Source organism: Chiroxiphia lanceolata, chromosome 22, assembly GCF_009829145.1.
Source record: "Chiroxiphia lanceolata isolate bChiLan1 chromosome 22, bChiLan1.pri, whole genome shotgun sequence".
NCBI lineage: Eukaryota > Metazoa > Chordata > Aves > Passeriformes > Pipridae > Chiroxiphia > Chiroxiphia lanceolata.
In genome coordinates this window covers 5,383,701-5,403,720 of record NC_045658.1, presented here as the reverse complement: position 1 = coordinate 5,403,720, position 20,020 = coordinate 5,383,701, and the positions used below count along the sequence as shown (strand labels likewise).

The window sequence follows — 20,020 nt, the reverse complement described above, 5'->3', positions numbered from 1 at the left end:
ACCCCAGGCCATAATCTTAAGTTTCAATCACTAAGAAATTGTCCTGATTATCCCAATTCCTGGCATCTTTGTCCCTGTTAGTCCTGATTATCCCAATTCCTGGCACCTTTGTCCCTGTTAGTCCTGATTCCTGGCACCTTTGTCCCTGTTAAGGGCTTCTTTTAGAGTTTTTTTGCTCCTTCTGCTCTCTGAAGGAGACTGAGGAGAACACATACTCACGTGAAAACTGTCATTTACCAAAGGTGAAGTTGAGCTCCTACAGGTAAGGCCATCACAGGTGGCTTTTTGAGGGTTTTAAGGTGTGAAAATACAATTTCTCCAACACAGCCTGACCATCCCTCTGTAAAACTGGGCAGGAACAGTCACCAAACTGTTTCCTTGTTTATTTTAGCTTCAGTTCTGGTGGAAGTAACAAGCCAGATGAGCTGCAACCACGATCTGCTTTGGGTGCTAATGTTGCTCCCTTCATTCTGTGCTTAAAAAGGAAACACATGAATGAGCTCCACAGCCATTAAAATAATATTTAAAAAAAAAAAAAAAAAGCTCAAATATGTTTATTTTGGCACACAGTTAAAAATATACAAATACATTAAATATCAGGGATCATTAAAGCCAATGTTTTAAAACACATCTGGGTGTGCATTATTCTTTTCAAGGGAGATGGGGAACCAAACCACCACGTTATATATTTAATTTGACAGTGCAAACAAACTGTTTGGAGCAGGAATTCACTGGGTTAGACAGCAACAACAACAGCTGAACAGCTCCTGAAACACAGAAAATTGTACAAATCTCTGCTGGAGTTAAAAGTCTGCTGGGTGTAAGAGAGGTGTTGTCACTGAGAAAAACAGAATTAGAGCTTTAGACACTCGACATGAAACCAAGTTACAACGTGCACTTGAGGATAAAGAGGGTTCAGACAGTCCAATGACCTGATCCTTCAATAATTTCTGGGTAAAAAGAATATTATCAGCAACTAAGCAACACAAGAATGCACTGCCCAGGACAGGTTCACAAGCACAGATTCCCTGCTTCCAAAGGTGCAGTTTCTTGGCATTATTTGCATAGTTACTCCTTTTCCTAAGCAAGTAGGAAAATATTCAGCAACTAAGTTCAGGGAACCTCTAAGACATGATTTCTGCCTGTGGAAAAATCTCAGCAGCACGAAGACAAAAAGACATTGAAATGACAGAGACAAAAGTGCCACCTCCTGAACCTCTGGAACTTGGGAGCATCCCAAATATAAATGTATAAAGCACATTTCCCATGGAAAGCTGACGGCTCTCAAAATGCCATTGCCTGTCCAGTAGATCAATAATTTTATTTATCAAGACAGAAAGACAATGTGAAGTTTCAGGCTTTTTTGTTTGTTTGTTTTTTGGCACAGGAACCCCTTCATGATTTTTTTTTTTTTTTTTAAATCCCTGTAGATTTTACAAGGATCTCCTTACCTGTGAGGGGAAGATACAAAAGCACTGAAACTTCCAGAAAACGGGTCTATTCCATAAGATAAATTTATCTGCTCCCATCCCAGTTCTCCTCTTGGAAGAAGGTTTTAAACCCCAGAGAAGAGGGAACGTGGATCACAAGTTCTGGGCTCTCCATATGGGTGACACATCAGATCAAGGCAATTTTGTTCTCATTTTCCCAAAAAAAGAGAACCAACTGTTCCAGTTCCCACTCCTGCCAGGGGATGCTGAGGAAGAGCTTCCAAAGGATTTATTTTAGGAGCACAGAGCCAGAATGGAGTGGCAGCTCCACCAAAAGAGGCAACAGCAACACAGGTAGGTGGGGAGGCACAGGCTGCATAGATAGAACTCACAGAAGGTGACAGTGACACTTCCACCACTTCAGCAACCTCTTTTTTATCCCACTCATTTCCCAGTCACCCACTCTCATGCCTGTCCCAGTATGCCCAGTATGTGTTCACATGGTAACAGTCACCCCTGCCAGGAAAAGAACTGGAGAAGGAGAAGCCAGGCAGGAAGAAAAGTGATTTTACAGCTCCTTTAATTCCCTGCAAGAGCAACTCCTCAGGCACACAGAGAGGGCAGAATCCAGAGTGGGAAGGGGGGTGTTTAGGCTGGTGTTGGAACAAGGAAATCCCCACTGAGCTCTGTCCTAAGGTGCTGGCCTGAACATTTCAGGTGTGTTAGTGAAGGGCTCAACCAAAGAAACCCCTTTATTGCATTGGCAGAAGTTCCCCTGACCCCTCCAGCTCATCCCAACCCTCACTGACAACTGTCCTGCAGGAATTTTGGGCTCCCAGGTTGTCCCAGCAGGGACAGACTTTGCAGCCTCTCGTTTACAAACCCCCAGTAAACAGCTCTTTATCCCAGCACTGAGCTGAAGCCAATTGAGAAAACTTCCCACCCAAAATTCCCACCCTTGGGATTGGGCCCATCTTGACCATGGCCTTCCAAAGCACCAAGAGCAGCAGGATCAGGAGGGTGGCTCCATAGTCACAGCTAAACCCAGGCTCAGCTGTGGCAGAAGATGCTCCACAGGCATCATTTTTTTTGCTTCCAAAGGATTCTGCATGTTAATTATTGTTATATTGTTAAAGGAGTGGCACTTAAGTGTTCCCATCTACAAGTGGCTCCCTTCCCCAAGTCCACAGCCTTGAGTAATCCCAGGATTTGGGGTTGGCCTGCAGCACTGAGCCAGCCAGCCCTGGGGACACAGGGACACGTCACAACACAGGGAGAAGAACTTGCCAGGACAGAGAGTGTGTTCCAAAGAAAGGCAGATTCTTTAAAGGTTTCAAACACAGCACCTGCAGGAGAGAAAGGAGCCCCCAGAGCTGGAATAGTGCATTGCAAAGGAGTTCCTGGAACTGGGTGTCACCTCCAGCAGCTCATCCCCGGGAGGACGTTTGGCACAAACCCTCGGACACAGGAATTTGGTTTCTGTTCGGGGTCAGCTGCTTGCAACGTTTTCCTGGCACTTCAGTGGGTTCAGAAAAAGGTTCTTTGACACCACAAATGGTTAAGGTCCTCTGTCAGGAGGGGAGGTTAAACATTGCTGACCCTGGTTTCAGAGGAGGAGATGATGGCAGCAGACGTGGAGGTGACCAGGGACCGTTCCCGGCGGACGTATCGCGGCTTCCGAACTGAAAGGCACAGAAACATGGTCAGCACCTGCTCAGGAACATGCCTTTATCCCTAATTTCCTCATGGAAAGGGTGGTCAGGCACTGGAAGGGGCTGCCCAGGGAGGTGGTGGAGTCCCCAATCCCTGGAGGTGTCCCAGGAAGGACTGGATGTGGCACTCAGTGCTCTGGGCTGGGGGACAAGGTGGGCATCGGGCACAGGGGGGACTCTGATCTTGGAGCTCTTTTCCAACCTCAGTGATCCTGTGAATCCCTAATTCCTCAGTGAACAAAGTAATCCTGGACTTTGAAAAACCCCCAACAAAACCAGACCAAAAAAAAAAACCCCTCCTACACAGAGTTGTCACAGCAAAAGCCCACAAATCAACTTTTTAAACGAGCTCCCAGTGGCCCAGAAAACCAGATGCTCAGGATAAACTGGCATTCCTATTATTTTATTATTCCTATTATTTTAAGTGTTTACATGGAGCTTTCCATTTTCAGCCCTAAAACTCCCTGACAACTGGACTTCCTCAGATGGATAAATTAAAGGCAGAGAAACCACGAGCAGCACTGTCAGTTTAACAGCCAGCCCGAGCCTGGAACACATCTCAAAACATCTGAAAGTCAAAGAACTGCATTCAAAAAAAAAATTCAATTTTAATCATACCGTCTTGATTAGAGGAAATCTTCCCTGAGAAATTAATTTCTGCAGGTATTAACCACCACACCTTGCCCAAAAGAGCCCAAAAGACCCAAACCCCCCCAAAAATAGAGCGTTCCAAGCAGTCTGTGTAAAGTTGTTTTTCAAGAAGCTGAGAAAGCTTCAAACCAGCAAGGCTGAAAATGAGCCAACCTGGCATTGTCAGGAGGAATCTAATCCTGAAAATAAACCCCAGACTGAATAATTTACTTATGAAAAAATACTGCATCTCCTTGTAAGACTCCTCTCTGTGAGGACAGAGGAGTGGAAGATCTATTTTAGGAGCTGTCACAGATCTATTTTCACATCAAGTGCTCCATCACTCCTGGTGCCTGCATTAATTAAAGCAATCAATCCCATCCAAAAAGGCCTCACTGGACAGATCTCATTGGATTTCTGTCCCCACCACAGATTCCACCAGTTGCAAAGCAGCTTTACAAATGGTTATTTTGATGTATTGCTGGGTATTCTCAGCATTCCCACTCGGAGGAGAGAAGCTCTCCCTGCTTTTTAGCAGTGATGAAAGGGCAGCCAGGAGGTTGAAAGAGTTGGAGCAGCACATCCCAGGCAGTAGTTCCTCACCTGAAGAAGCTGGGGGAGGTATCATGGATGCCTGCAGAGAACAGGAGAATCATCATGTCAAACAAAGCACCTTTTCACAGTCTTTCATTCAAAAAAAAAAAAAACAAAAACACAGCAATATTTCATGGTTTCAATAATATTTACTGGGTATGTTTTTTTTCTTGGGGGAAAAAAAAAAATCACTCAGTAGAAGCCAGAAATCCAGATGGTCTGTATTCATTTTCACCTCACTTTGGACAAATAACCCCCAGAACATCTTTTCTATTTATTTCAGTCTCACCCATCAGATTAAGGAGCTCATTAACGAGCTGTTAAAATTTAAATTATTGTGTAGCTGATGCTTTATTTGCTTGTTCCTGTTGGAAGCAGAGAATTTACTTACTGTTTCACTAGGCTGGAGAACAGATGCTAAAAGAGAGAGAAAGAGAGAGATTAACCCTCATTAATCTAAAAGGCTGGAACTGCTGCTTTTCCAAAAATACATTCATGCATGGAATAGTTTTATGGCCAAAAAAAAAAGAGTTTTGTCATAAAAACCCACCAAAGCAGAGCAGGACAGTCAGAAAATCCATCAGGGGAATATATTGGGTGTAGGACTCTTCAAGATTTGAGATAAAGGGTTGTAAAGTCTTTAAGAAGGACTTATTTTGCTTTTAAAGGAGGAAACCTCAGCAGTCCCTTTGACAGGGAGAGCTTTCAGTGGGAAAAATGTCACTTGGAGCCAGGAAAAAATAAAAGGACAAATGAAAATGTGAACCCCTTCAGCCAGAGGGGTGATAATCATCCTCCAGACAGAATGGAAGCTGAGAATCAGCCAGGGGAATGTTTGTTAAGGTTTTCTCCCTCTCAAAGAAGGACATTTATGCTTTATCCTGCTGGATCAGGGGGAATTATCAGCCCAAAAGAGGGAAGTCAGACCACAAGCACTGCAGCATCAGAGGTCTGGTGTCCTGCCAGCTTAGAAATGTCAGAAACCAGCTCCTGAGCCCCTAAAAACTGAAGGAGAACCTGGTACTGACTAAATTTCCTTGAAAAAGCAACCCAGAGATCTCAGTCCTTCAAGGATATTATCAATTCTTGATCAGTTCAGACTCAGAGAGTCACTGGAGTGAAATTTTCTATCAAATGACAGCACAGGGACTGGAAATGAGGTGGGCCAGGGAGTTCCTGTGAAGAGATCCAACATTCTCAGCCCAAGAATGGAATTTTATTCTTCCCCTCACCCCCCTGCTTTTGGTTTTTAGGATTATTTCTGCTGTGGGACAGGGCTGGAGTCAGGGCAGGGCTGGTTCTTCAGCAGAGGTGCCAAGAAACAGCTTCCTTTCAACAGAAGGAGCTCTAACACAGCCAGGCAGAATGGGAGCTGGGAGTTTGGATTGATAAGAAGCTGAACATGAGCCAGAGTGTGTCCAGGTGGCCAAGAAGGCCAATGGATCCTGGCCTGGATCAGGAACAGGGTGGCCAACAGGGCCAGGGAAGTGATTCTGCCCCTGGACTCAGCGCTGGTGAGGCCACCCCTGGAGTGCTGTGTCCAGTTCTGGGCCCTCAGCTCAGGAAGGACATGGAGGGGCTGGAGCAGGTCCAGGGAAGAGCAACGAGGCTGGGGAAGGGACTGGAGCACAAGTGCTGTGAGGAGAGGCTGAGGGAGCTGGGGGGCCTCAGCCTGGAGAAGAGGAGGCTCAGGGGAGACCTCCTCACTCTCTGCAACTCCCTGACAGGAAGGAGGAGCCGGGGGGGGTTGGTCTCTTTTCCCAGGCAACCATCAGCAAGACAAGAGGGCTCGGTCTTCAGCTGTGCCAGGGGAGGGTTAGGTTGGATCTTGGGAAGAATTTTTTTCCAGAGAGGGTGCTCAGCCATTGGAATGGGCTGCCCAGGGAAGGGGTGGATTCTCCATCCCTGGAGGTTTTTAAGATGAGACTGGATGTGGCATCAGTGCCATGGGCTGGGAACCACAGCGGGGTTGGATCAAGGGTTGGACTTGATGATCTCGGAGGTCCCTTCTAACCCAGCTGGTTCTGTGATTCTATGAAATCTGGGCTGGAAGGTGGCATGGGAATCATTCCAAGTCCCACATCCCACATTAGCCCCAGTTCCACACCAAACACTGGGAAGGATGGAGGCATCACTGACTCCCAGCAAGGGAAACCACTCCAGTGTGGACACACAGAGCAGCAGAGAATGGAAGCATCTGATGGGTAAAGTCCTGGCTAAACACAATCCAAGGGTTCTTTCCCTAGTTTTGGTGGAATCACTTTGCCATGAAGTCAGGATTAGGTTGCCCAGAGTCACCCCTGGAAGTGTCCAAGGCCAGGTTGGACAAGGCTTGGAGCAACCTGGGTTGGTGGAAGGTGTCCCTGCCCATGGGAGACATGACCTTTAAGGTCCCTTCCTTAGGGAATTGTTCCATGATTCTCTGATCTGAGTCTCAACAACAGGAATGGCAGAAATAAAGAATAAATTTCCTCATGAAAAGAAAAGCTAAGAGGTGTTCCTTAAAAAAAAAAAAAAAAGCAAAAATCAGGCAGTTAGTTCTCCCAAACCTCCCTAAATCCTGAATTTCTACAGTGCAATAATGAGGAACTTCTCATTCCATTCCCTTTCTCCTGCTGCTGCCACATCCATGGTAACTCCAGCACCCTTCTCTCTTCCTGCTCCTTGCTCTCTAATCCAAGAATAAACACCAACTGCTTTTTGTGAGCCTTTAGAAATGTCTAATATTCAGTGACAACTCAAGTCAAATTATTGGGCTCTGGAAAAATCTCTGGAACACCCTAAACATGAGGGAGAAACACCCTAAACATGAGGGAAAACACAACCCTAAAAAACACCCAGCAGGAGAAAAATCTTGCTTTGGATGATGAGAAAAACCAGCAGCAGCTGCACTGAGTTAGAACACACAGGAAATAATTTAAAATTAAATCAAAGTTCATTTAGGGATTTAATAGACAATTTTACCTTTGTTCCTTCTGTAGAAAATGTTGGGAAGTTTATTGGCACGTTTGAGGTAGAAGAAAGAAGCAACAGAGAGAATCAGGAACAAACTGATGAAAAATGTCCCTAAGATGAGGGAAGCTGCCACTTCTGGGCCCCCTGTGCAAAGAAAAAAAACCCACATTATAAAGAGAGAGAAAACACTGTTATTCATCAGAAATCCCTTCTAATAAAAGGGTTAAACAACAGATAAAAGGCCAACTTCCTGATACTCATTCTCTGCTTGAGAAGTCCATGTTCTGAAGGGCAATAAATGCCTCAAATTGAGAATATGGACACGAAAAGACAAATTAGGAAGGGAGCAGCAGCTGCCACGTTCACCAGGGCTGTTGAGCTTTGCCTTCTAGGAAACACTGAACCAATTCTAACACTTAAATCACTTTATCCAGTCTCTTTTTGCCTAAATATTCTCCATTTGTGTTCTTCTTACCAGTGCCCAAGTGTTTTTAGGAGCTTAAACTAATAAAACCAACCAAGAGAAAGGCTCAGTGAGATGTAGATGTGTCACATGTTGCCTCAGCCCTAAAACCCCAAAATCTTGCAGCATAAAGGTTCAAAACCGAGTTTTTTGGTTTCATAAACCAGCTCAAGCTGCACTAGAAAATCCCCTGTGGATCCCAAGGTGAAAGAACCATTCAGCAAAAAAATTCCCTTAAAATTCAACTCAGATTTATCAGAATCTTTAGAAAAGATTCTTGTTGAGAATAAGCCAGGAAAGGTTAAAAAAATTCTACTCCACTTAGAATAAAGCCTGTTCGAGAAATAAAAGCTAATAATGAAATAAAACCTATTTTTACAACTTGTTGGTAGACAGGGAATAATCAGAAAACCAATTTACTCACCTATGTTCTGTAGGAAAGGAGTTACAGTGCTTATGTTCATCTGGAAATTCATCCCTCTGCTCCCAGCTGCAATTAAAAAGAACATTTTTAAAGGCAAACATAACAAAAAACTACAGCTGTGTTGAAAATCATAGTAAAAGACTATTAACTGCTCAGTAATTATTTGAGGTTATATATGTATAATATTGGAAATACAATTTGAGGTTGTACAGGAATCCTGACTTCCCCCCTGATAAATTGAATTTCACTTTATATGTATCACTTTTGAATTCTTTTTTGGGGAAAAAAAGCAAACAAACATCATCAGAAATTGTCAAATAACAAAAAAAGAAAACAAAATAATTCACTGCTGCGTTTCCCAGGAACTCAGACCAAGCTTCTGAGCTCCTTTTATTAAACTTATTGACAAGGAATTGGATGGTTCTCACCTCTCCAACGAAGCTCAAGACACAAAATGAAACCCAGGCTCCTTAATATAGATTTGTTTTTCAAAGAACTCAAGCACAGTCTGAGCTGTTTTGTGCTCTGGAGAGAAATGCTGGCAAAACACCCCCAGCAAATGCCTTTTTCTTGAAGTGCAGATGAAAGTTGCCCCCAAATTCAGCATTCACTGGGTGTCTGCCACTGATCCTGCTTAGGGATTTTAATCATTTCACTGCTCAGGACTGGTTTATTTCACCATTTTTATTTCATGCCACATTTGCCTTTGCACAACAAGATTTGGAAGGGGTTTTTTTCCCCCCCCTCACAGAACGATTCCACATCGCTCTGCAGCTTCTTTACGCCGAATTTCCAACTTTCTACAGGTTTTGGTGGGTGTTCAAAAGCTCAAAGTCACTTTGGAAAAGTTTTATAAAGGAAGGGGAATAAAAATCTGTAAGATTTGAGGCCTTTTTGGAGAGTCTTGCCAAAGAAGAGATGTCAGGGCTAAAGAAAACCAGAATAAAGGGCTGGTAAATGACTCACTAGTTCTGCACTCGGTCAGGTTGTAAACAGAGAAAACAGGCAGGGTTTCATTTTTGCATTTAATGCAGCTGCTGCTTCCATCCTCATTCCATCTCCTGTAACAACCTGCAGGGGAACAACAGGTCCAGAGCCATGAAAACCACAAAAGCAACACTGGAGGCAAATTTTTTTCCCCACTTTTTGGGTGTTTCTTCCCCCAAAGAGGCAGAAATTCCCTCTGCTCCGCTGGTTACAGGCACCACCTGCTTCCTAATCTATCACAATTATATTCATTATTCATTTAAATTTGTTTTTATTTTCATTTCAAAGCATTTATTCCAGAAAAAAAAAGGTATTTTTTACCCAAAAGAGGGTATTTCTTTGGGTATTTCTTCCCCCAAAGAGGCAGAAATTCCCTCTGCTCCGCTGGTTACAGGCACCACCTGCTTCCTAATCTATCACAATTATATTAATTATTCATTTCATTTCATTTCTGTTGGATTATTTTCATTTCAAAGCATTTATTCCAAAAAAAAAGAGGGGAAAAAGGAGGAAGAGTTACAAGCAAACAACTCCCAAAAGGTAATTCCAACCCAACTCCATTCCCTGCTTCCCATGGTGGAGTTTGCAGCAAGATGGGAAATGCCTAAAAAATTATAAGTAACATTCAAGAATACTAAAAAAAAAAAAAAAAAAAAAGAGTCATTTTACTGGTTTTAGAGGTCACAGAAACAAAATTTAATGTCATTTTAATATATATAATATTGGAAATACAACAGGCAGGGACAAGAACCAGAAAGGGTGGAAAAATGCTGGAATCCCTGGATTCAATCACCTGAAGGATGGTGAGTTAAAATCCAAATCCTGCCCTAATAAAGTTGTTTTCTCTTCCTGTTGCTGGTTAAAAATCCAGTTCTGGGAGAGCCTTGAGCCAAAAATTGGTATCAATTATCCCCATGAAGCAAAACCATGGGTAAGGTGCTGATTCCAAACCATTTTCCTTCGAGGTTTGATGCCCCAAAAATCATAAATTGCAGGTGATTTTTCATCTGAACACAAGGGAAAGGCAAAGACTTCCTGGATGGGACACCAAAGGTATTGGGAGATTCTCAGATTACAGGAAGATTTAAGAGAATCCCACAATTTGGAGGCAGTTGTTTGTACCATAGCTAATGATATCTGTTTCTGAGATCATTTAGAAGCAGAAATTAATGTATTAAATGAAGCAACTGTTGGAGGAGTTAATGAAGTCTGGCTTAAAACACCCAAAGAACCATCACAGGGTGGGCCCCAATTTTAAAGTCACTAATTCCCTTGTTCCTGTGGGCTCTGGGGGCATTTTTCCTGCTTTTACTCCCAGATTGGAAATAAAATGGCATTAAAAAAGGACCACCTCTCACTGACAAAAGAAGATTTTAACTCCATTTAGAAGAAAACAACTCCAGGCACAAGGGCAGGAGGAAGAATGAGGCTTTTTGTGCCAACAAAACCATTGAAATGATTCTTAACGCTGCCTTAAATACACATTACAGCATTTTTGGCTTTTTATGCTGATTATATGGGCTTTTAGGGCTCTTAAGCATTTCCAGCAGCTCTTACATAATCCAAGTGCACGCTAAATAAATAAAAAGAAATAAAGAATAACCTCATCAATAATATTTTATTCTCTTTTAGCCATGACAGGACAATATTTGTGAGTCATGAGCAGCATTAGAGGATGAAAGACTTTGATGTGTGCATGCATTCATTATTTTGGTTTTAGTCCTCAATTAATCAGGTACTTTGGTGTTAATTAAAAAAAAAATAAATAAAAAAACTGGGAATTTTTTATCCCTGGAAGTGCCTAAGGTCAGGTTGGAGCAAGCTGGGATGGTGGAAGGTGTCCCTGTTCATGGCAGAGGGTGGGACTGGATGAGCTTTAAGGTCTTTTCCCACTCAAACCATGGGAATAATAAAATAATTTAAAAAAATAAAATAATAAAATTAAAAAAAAATTAAAATAAATAAAAATAAAATAAATAAAAATAAAATAAAAATAAAAGAAATAAAAATAAAAGAAAATAAAATAAAAATAAAATAAAAAATAAAAATAAAATAAAATAAAAAAAAAATTAAATAAAAATAAAATAAAATAAAATACAAAATAAAATAAAATTAGATAAATAAAATGAAATAAAATAAAATAAAAAAAATAAAATAAAATAAAATAAAATAAAATAAAATAAAATAAAATAAAATAAAATAAAAATCATGGAATCATGATTTTATTAAGCAACAACAATTTCTACCTGGACTGCACTGGTTGGTTGCTGGACAGGAGCTGTTGGAATCCAACAAATCCACACAACATTCTGGTTCTGACACCTGAGAAAAGAAATCACAGGGTGTTTCCCACCTTTATTAAAATGCTTCATCAACAAAAAATTAATTAATTATCTCCAGGGCATGTAGAGGAACAAGCAGCAACTCAGTTAAAATTTAAGTTTTCCCTTCTGCATGAAGCAGTTTTTCAAGGAGAGAACACACTGGAAGTTGCTCCTTAATAACACTGAAACAAAGCACACTGTGCTTGTGACGTTGGGAAAAGCCTCCAAAAACTGCTTTAGAAATATAATTGCTGAAGTCATCAGTGAAGCAGAGTTCAGAGGGGGAGTTCTGCTTCCCACAGCTCCACAAACAGGGAAAAACTGTTGGCAAAATGACTGGCAAACCCCAGTTTTCACTGAATATTCCAAGTGATGACAACACCTCAGAGCAACCCAGCACAGCTGCAAGAGCTTCTTCCTTCAATATTTAATGTAAAAGAAAAACTCCACGTATCCTGCAGGCATGGAGCTTATTTTTATTTGTTTATATAAAAGCCAGCTCCCAAATTATTTACAAATTACAACAAGCTGGGACACAAAGCTCAGAGAGAAATGGTTGTTGGGAACACTGTGGTTTTTTTGACAGATATTAATAACATCTCACAGAGACTTGGGTTTAGCCACACTCTGAATCTGCACAAGAAGCCACTAAACTTCCAAATCAGTCTTAAAAAAGTCAAAAGTAACGAGACCTGCCCTAAATTCAGCCATAGAAGTGACTTAAGTATAACTAATATATAACAGCAAATATTATTGTGCTTCTCAGCCAACAGCATCAAATGGGAAGGTGACAGAGATCAAAGTTCTCAGGAGAAACAGTTAAAACTGAAATTAGCAGGGTGATTCCACACTGGAAAAAATAAGAAGATTTATAGATAAAATGCCTAAGACCAGTTTCTTCAAAAGTTTTGTTGGTTGAACCCTCCTTCAAGCAGAATTTTATGCTTCTGTGACTTGAAGCTTCAGAGCTCCTCAGTCATTTGCAAAGTTAACTTTTGGGTACCTGTGGTTTGGTTGATTATTTATTTGCAGTCAAACTGTCAAGCAGCTTAAAAAGTGGGGGTGTTTTTTTTGATCATCAGGGTGTTTTTTTGGGAGGTTTTAGGAGTTGCATCCCCACATGGACATGGCCAGGGAGAATTCTCTGCTTTAAAAGGCAACCAGAGCAAACCGAGCCACTGGAAAAGTGTCACTTAATGCTCATTTTAGAGCAGCACAGGTAATTTCTGCTGAATTAAACAGCTTTCTACAAACTGCAGGAGGAGAGGAAAATAATCCTCCTGCTTTTAGAGCACCTGGGAAGACAAAACCCACCAAGGACCTACCGAGTTTTGTGTGGATTTGCTGGCAACTTCTGCCACCAGTCGTGTTAAGAGAAGGACATATGGCACCTCCATGCCCAGGAAAGACACAGGTCTGAATAAAACCAGGGAAAGAAATGACTTATTAAGGACACAGAAGTTATGCTTTGCCCTTGTTAAGGAACTTTTTCCCACACACATCCCTTTTATTGGAGGTAAATTTAAATTAAACACAAGGTGGAGGGGGGAGGAAGAAGGACTTACCTCGGTTTAAGGTTTGCTTTTGAGACATTCAGAATTTTCCCTCCAGCTGCAGCAGGGCAGGTTTCTGGCTGTGGCAGAGCTGGGGTTGCTAAGAAACAAGGAGCCTTATCAGCCTGTTCCAAACTGGGCCATGCAGAGACGATTCCACACCCAGGATCTGAAAAAAAAAAAAAAAAATTAAAAAATCGATGGGATCCCAACGAGCAGTTCCTGCCTGGCACCACCAGTAATAACCCCCAGTCAGGGGCTCCACGTGAACTGGGATGGACTGGGAGCAGCACAGGGCACCCAGGAGAGGCAGCACTGCACTTCATTTTTCTCCCCTGGCAGCATTAACAAGCTGTGAAGCATTAATGAAGTTAATAAATTGTATTTCTGAGCTGCCTCAGAACCGACCTTCTCGAGTTTAAACAGAATATTTTGGTCAGTCTGCACCAAGCTCTGGGTTTTTTCTCCTCCTCAAACCACCACGTGACTCCACCCAGGTCCCTGTTTCTGGCATTAAATGTTTGGTTACAATAAATAAAGGCGTAAATAAAGAAATGTAAAGTAAAACTAAATCAATGAATGAACGTTTGGTTGAAAATCAAAGGCGCCACATCACGTTTGATCTGCAGCGTGAGCCCCACCCTGTGTCAACATATAAATCTGCCTGTTCTCTGCTCCATACAATGTTGGGCTCAGAAGCCAGGATCTGGGAAAAAGAGCCTCTCTTATTTGAGGTAAAAAACCAGCAGCCTGGATTCGGGAAGAAGAGCCTCTCTTATTTGAGATAAAACCCAGCAGCCTGGATTCGGGAAAAATCATCTTCCTCCTTCGAACTCAAACCCGGGGACAGAGAAGAGCCTCAAACCAGAGCAAAGTGAGAAAAAAAAAAACCAAAAAAAACCCTCCAACTGTCAGGGAAAACTCCTTTAGTGACTCATTTCACCAACTGAAATTTGTTCCTATTTTTGTTCCATACAAACCCACTGGTTGTGTTTGAAATTCCTGCATCATGACCCTTGGCAAGTTGAGGGTTTTTTTCTGAAGAACAAAAACCACTCAGCAGTTCCTATGATTAATTTCCAGATGGTTTTTTGGTTTGGTTTGGTGGTTTTTTTTTTTTCCCTTAAATCACTTACAAAGAGCTTCGAACTTCAAAATAAGATTAGTTCAGCTTGCTGGGAAAAACTTATTATTATCCCCTGGTATCAGTGATAAGATCAAGGGCTGAAAATCCTGAAAATCACACTCCAGCCTTGCTGGTCCAACTAATTCCTAACCTGGGGCAGAGCAGGAAAACCTTGCACTGTCCTGACCCTTCCAGTTGAAGCAAAATAATGTTAATTATGTTCTGTTCGTTATTATTTAATATTAAGGGTTTGTCTTCTCGTCAGGTTTCCACAATTTCCCTTCAAAAATGAGCTCCTGCTCCTTTGGCTGCCCAAGAATTCCTCCTGGGAAAAACCAGTTTGAAGTTGGGAAAGATGTTTGCTGATCAATTTTTTTCCTTGACTTGGATGCTTTGCACAGGTTTTTGCCAACACCTGATTATTATAACAGCTGCAAACACTAAGAAAAGCCAGGTTTATTTAAACAATAAATCCCTTCTTACCTAGAAAGATCATTTCCATGACCGAGTGGAATGATAAATGATAAAATATTTGTGAAAAGAGCCACTTTTAAGTGCCAAATCCTCCTTTTTTGGGGATGCAGCCACCCAGCATGAGCTCAATATTGTGTTTCCATGGCTGTATTTCCATGCCTGGAATAACTCAGGACACCAAGCACCAATATTGGTGCATTGATGGGCAGACTTTTGTTCCCAAACCCAATCCAGAACATCTGCCCTGCAGCTGTTCCAGCACAAATGGGACACGGGATCAATCTGCCCTCAAATCATCAGCCAATAATTTTTATTTCCATGAGAGAGAGACACAATATCTGAGCTTAATATGGATCTACACAGGGTTTGTTTGGCTGGAAAAGGAAAGCTGAGCTGAACAAGCTGCTTGAAAGCTCCTAAACCTGAGATAAAAAATGTTATATTTACCCCATTTATATTTTATATATTTACTCCATTTATATTTACTCCATTTATATTTACTCCATTTATATTTACTCCATTTATATTTTATATATATATATATATATATATATATATTTATATAATATTTATATTCAAGCCCCAGAATTAGTTCTTCACATCCTGGTGGATTCTTGATCAACCAGGAAAAATGAGCAGCCTATTAACATAATATATATTTTTATTACCATAATATATAACTAGAATAATAATATACAATGATATCTAACTAGAATAATAATATATATAATATATATTTAAATATATATTATTTATACTATATATTATTATATATAATAAAGTGAATGTATTTATATATATTATTTCTATAATATATATTTAATATATCAAATATATATTATGTATAAATGTATAATAGATAATATTACATAAAATACATAATATATAATATTATATATTTATAATATATAGATATATTATATATTTATAATATATATTACATATGAATATATAATATATATTTAATGTATTAAATATATAGCATATATTTAATATATTATATATTGCTATATTATATATTGATATATTATGTATATTAAATATATATTGTATATAAATAAATATTATATATATAAAATAATAATAATACATATAACTCCCTCTGAATGAGGCAGAAATTCAAGCCATGAAGGTCACACTAAATATCTACTTTTTTTTTTGAGGATAAGTCCCAGGAAAAAATATCAGACTTCAGCATCTCTATTCTTTAAATGCAACATGAAAAACATTATATATAGTGTTCCTAAATCCACAGCTCTTGGAAAGAGCTTGTGACCTCCAAGTCAGGGAATAAATTGAGGGCAGAATTCCAAGCCAGCAACTTCCAGCAGGGATTTGTGCAGTTCATTGGCCTCCCTGTTCAGAACCATGGAAAGAACACGACCCTTTTCCTGCTTTCCAGCCACAATCAAACAGAAGTGTCGATATTTTAGAGCCTAATTTTAAATTTAGAAGGCAAAAAAAAGCCCTAAAGCCTTCCAAGATATTCAATATATACGGATGCTGGCTGAGAGGAGCTGAAGGTTCAGCTTTGAAATGAGGGATGAGAGCAGGTTGGGAGTAAAAATTGGGAAAAAATTCCTTGTTGTGAGGGTGGTGAGGGCCTGGCACAGAGAAACTGTGGCTGCCCCATCCCTGGAAGTGTCCAAGGCCGGGCTGGAAGTGGCTGGAAAGGTGTGGAACGGGATGAGCTTTGAGGTCCTTCCCGACCCAAACCGCCCCAAGATTCCCTCATCCGTGAATTTTCTCGGGACTCAAACACCCACAGCAAAGCTCTTCAGCATAAACCACGTTCCTCCTTTGGCAGGGAGAATTACCCCTTTCCCTCTGGATTGTGGGAGAAGGGATAATGCCATGCACAAAACAGAGCCCGGATTGGGAAGTGTTTGTGTTCCGGGAGCCAACGCAGCCGCCTCGACTGAAACGAGGATTTCACACCCCAGTTTTCCCATCTGAACCAAACCTCAAATCACTGTCAGCTCCACAACACACACACACACAGAGCAGTGAAACACAGCCACTGAGGGAATTCTTCCTCTGGCTGCTTTTAAAAAGGAACACAAACAATTCATCAACACCAAGCACTGAAAGACTTTTTCCTCCCACTCCTTTAATTTATCTCTTTGCCTGCAGTTTCTGTGCATCCGTGATTTCTGCTGTATTAGCAGGATCTTTCTTGCTTCAAGCGTTGCTGGAGCTTTTTTTGTTATTATTTTGAGCAAGGGGATTCCTTCAGGTACCTGGAAAAAGGTGGCAACGAAAAGAAACTTCACCTGAATTTCGGGTGGTTTCGTAATTCCCTCAGCTCAGCAGAGTTTGAAACTGTTCCACACTCAAAGCCTTCTTAATTCTGATGTGCCCTGAGTTAATCCTGAGAGCAGGAAAAGTCAAAATGCAGTCTCAGAGGGCTGTAAAAGTTTAAACTCTCACTTACCAGCTCACAGGTACACAGGAGTCCCTCTGCATCCTCCTCAGGGAACTCCAAACCCCCGAGGTTTGTGGTTTAGCTGCTAATTCCTCCCCGACACTGCAACTGTTTCCCAACAAACCTGCAGTGGCAGAACATCAGACGGGGAACAAAACAATCTTTTATCAAGTTAAAGCACAAGGAGGACTCGTTTTTCCAGCTTCCTGAACGTGCCCCAGTGAAAAGAACCCCCTGTCCTACCCCCTCCATCCCCAGGATTATGCAACCAGCAATTAAATCCACACACCTCCTGCTCCAAGGGGATCTACCTTAAGCCAGGCTTTGCTGCAAAAGCTGTTGCACACCTGCCTTGGGCAAACACTCATTAACACCATTTAGTGCTGTTACAGCAGTTGTTGCAGCCTGGAAAAACTGAGAGCAGGGATGAATATGCTGCAGGGAAAGAGTGGGAAAAGAGATATATCAGAACCGTGGAATGGTTTTGGTGGGAAGGGAACTTCAAAGTCATTCAGTCCCAGCCCCTGCCACGGGCAGGGACAGCTTCCCCTAGCCCAGGTTGTTCCAAGGTGGCCTTGGACACTCCCAGGGATGGGGCAGCCACAGCTTCTCTGGGCAACCTGTGCCAGTGCCACCCTCTGAGTAAATAATTCCTTCCTGATATCCCACCTAACCCTGCTCTCTGCCAGTGTGAAGCCATTCCCCCTTGTGCTGGTGCTCCAGTCCCTGTAAATAGTCCCTCTCCATGTTTTTGGCAGGCACTGGAAGGCCACAATTAGGTCATCCCAAAGCTTCTCTTCTCCAGGCTGAACAACCCCAATGTTTGTATGGCCTGTTTAGGGGCTTGGGGGCTTTTTTACCCCAAAAGGCTGCAACAAAAATCAGTGTTATTGAGGCGTGTACTGGGTGGAAGTTTAGGAGAAAAAAAAAACCAAAACAAAAAAACCAACCAAACAAACGAACAACAACAAAAAAAACAACAAAGAAACGTAACCAATTACACCAATTGCCCACAGCCCCAAAAATCTCAGGTTGAGAAAAAATCCTGTTTAAACTGACTTGGTTTATTAGGAAATGAAGCATCCAGAGTTTTGGTGGGTGATGAGAAGGAGGGGATTCGTTCCCAAACGTACCAGGAGCCAACGAGGGGCGACTCTGCCCATCTTCACCCTCATCCCAAACCACCTCCGCCCTCCCCAGCCAGAGCATCGGGGTGGGGGCTTTTCCCCCCAAGAATTCGCCCCCTTCGGCAAACCCAATCCCACTCCGGGACCTCGCGAACAATGGGGCACCACCCGGGGCTCTCCGCCCGCCCCGGGGGTCACCTCCCGAGCCCGCTCCCGCCTCCTCCTCTTCCTCCCCCTCCTCACCTGCAGTCTCACCTGAGCCCCCACCGCGGCAGCACCGCCGAGGTTCCCGTTCGTACCCCCCGCCCTCCGCCGGCGCCCTGCCCGCCGCCCCCGCTGCTCTCTGGGAGTTGTAGTCCCGAGGCCGCCGCCCGCCGCCCCGCTTCCCTTAGAGGGCCCTCCTTCCTGAACTACAACTCCCAGAAGACCCAGCGACTCGCCCCACCTGTGCCCCGCTCCCCGCAGGTAAATGCGCTCGCTCGGCCCTTCGCGCGGCGCCGCGGAGCATGATGGGAGAGCGAGTCCCGCTCCGAGGGCGGGACGCGGGGGCGGCGAGGCGTTGGACTACAACTCCCGGCGTGCCTTGCGAGGGCGCCGCCATTTTAGGCGTTGCTTGGCAACGCTGACGCGGCGGAAGGCAGGAGGTGGCGGGGCCTGTGAGCCCGCAAATCCTGAAAATCCAGGGAATCCCGGGAAAGGAGGGATCAGGCTGCCCAGATGTGGATGCCCCATCCCTGGAAGTGTTCAAGGCCAAGTTGGATGGAGCTCGGAGCAACGTGGTCCGGTGCAAGGTGTCCCTGCCTGTCACAGAGGGCTGAAATGAAGTGGTCTTTAAAGTCCTTTCCAACCCAAACCATTCCATGATTTTATAAGGGAAGCCTTGAGAAGGACAGGAGCATCACCCTGCCTCTCACTTACTCAGCCCCCTCTCCCAGTTACCAACTGCTGCTGGAATTTTCCAGCAGAAAGGGCAGGACAATTCCTGCAAATCTCTCAGCAAAACTAAGACTTGAAACAAAAGGCAACATGAAAGTTCCATTTCCGACCCAAAATCTTCACCTTCACTCAAGTTTCCTCCTCTTGAAGAGGAGAATTAAAATTTGTTCCAAGTCTGAGGCATCAGTACCTCTTGTGACGAGCTTAAAATAAAGATATCACAGACAATGCACGACATCAGATGGGGAAAGACCTCTGTTCTATAAAATGGGGCTTTTAAAAAAGATTTTGGCATATTTAAATTCTTTCAAAGTTTCTGGACCACATATATATTATCCAGTAAGGAAGAAGAATAAAAATACTCACCAAGACAATTCCTGTGCAGTTTTGCTGAGCATTTATATAACTGTGCAGATGAGCATGAAATGCAGCTCTTCACAAATCTTCTACTGCAAAAAAAAAAAAAAAAAAAAGGTGTTTTACTGGGGTTCTTCTTTCCCAAAGCAGGTGAAATGTCTCAGAGCAGAACCCCAGAGAAAGACTGAGCGCTGTTTATTCTCAAGGCTGGGGAAATCAGCAGGAAATAACTTTTCCCTGGACTTTGGATACAGAGTTTCTCCCCCGAATTTGGGATTTGTGATATAACTCAGCGCTTTAATTCAATTCACTCCTTCGCTCGGGAGAGATGAAAGTGGGTGGACAGACTTTGCTTTCTGCTCTTTGTGGCACCCACTGAACACAAAATGATAAATACACAGAGCAAAAAGTGCTGAAGCTGCGGGAGAATTATCATAATTGGGTTCATTTGCTGTTACCCGGCGCTGGGAGTTGCAGCATTTGCACATTAACAGAGCACTTCA

The 20,020-nt window shown here is 42.6% G+C and overlaps 1 protein-coding gene across 6 annotated transcripts; it reads right to left on the bottom strand.

The window, feature by feature from the left end:
* Window positions 1-1,993: 1,993 nt before the first annotated feature.
* Window positions 1,994-19,904, bottom strand: C22H1orf159 (chromosome 22 C1orf159 homolog). Of its 6 annotated transcripts, none has more exons than XM_032709212.1 (12): window positions 18,480-18,566; window positions 17,409-17,502; window positions 17,107-17,221; window positions 13,085-13,241; window positions 12,845-12,935; window positions 11,442-11,517; window positions 9,175-9,279; window positions 8,209-8,274; window positions 7,331-7,465; window positions 4,758-4,783; window positions 4,376-4,406; window positions 1,994-3,112 (listed from the first exon to the last, which is right to left on the bottom strand). In XM_032709212.1, exons 5-12 carry the CDS (start codon window positions 12,914-12,916, stop codon window positions 3,015-3,017), a joined length of 609 nt encoding a protein of 202 aa, XP_032565103.1. In that variant the 5' UTR covers window positions 12,917-12,935; window positions 13,085-13,241; window positions 17,107-17,221; window positions 17,409-17,502; window positions 18,480-18,566; the 3' UTR covers window positions 1,994-3,014. The 6 variants fall into 6 exon arrangements, with proteins under 6 accessions (XP_032565103.1, XP_032565104.1, XP_032565102.1 ...); XM_032709213.1 differs by having other exon boundaries at window positions 17,387-17,502; window positions 18,468-18,560; XM_032709211.1 differs by having other exon boundaries at window positions 18,468-18,560.
* Between the last annotated feature and the right edge of the window lie 116 nt (window positions 19,905-20,020).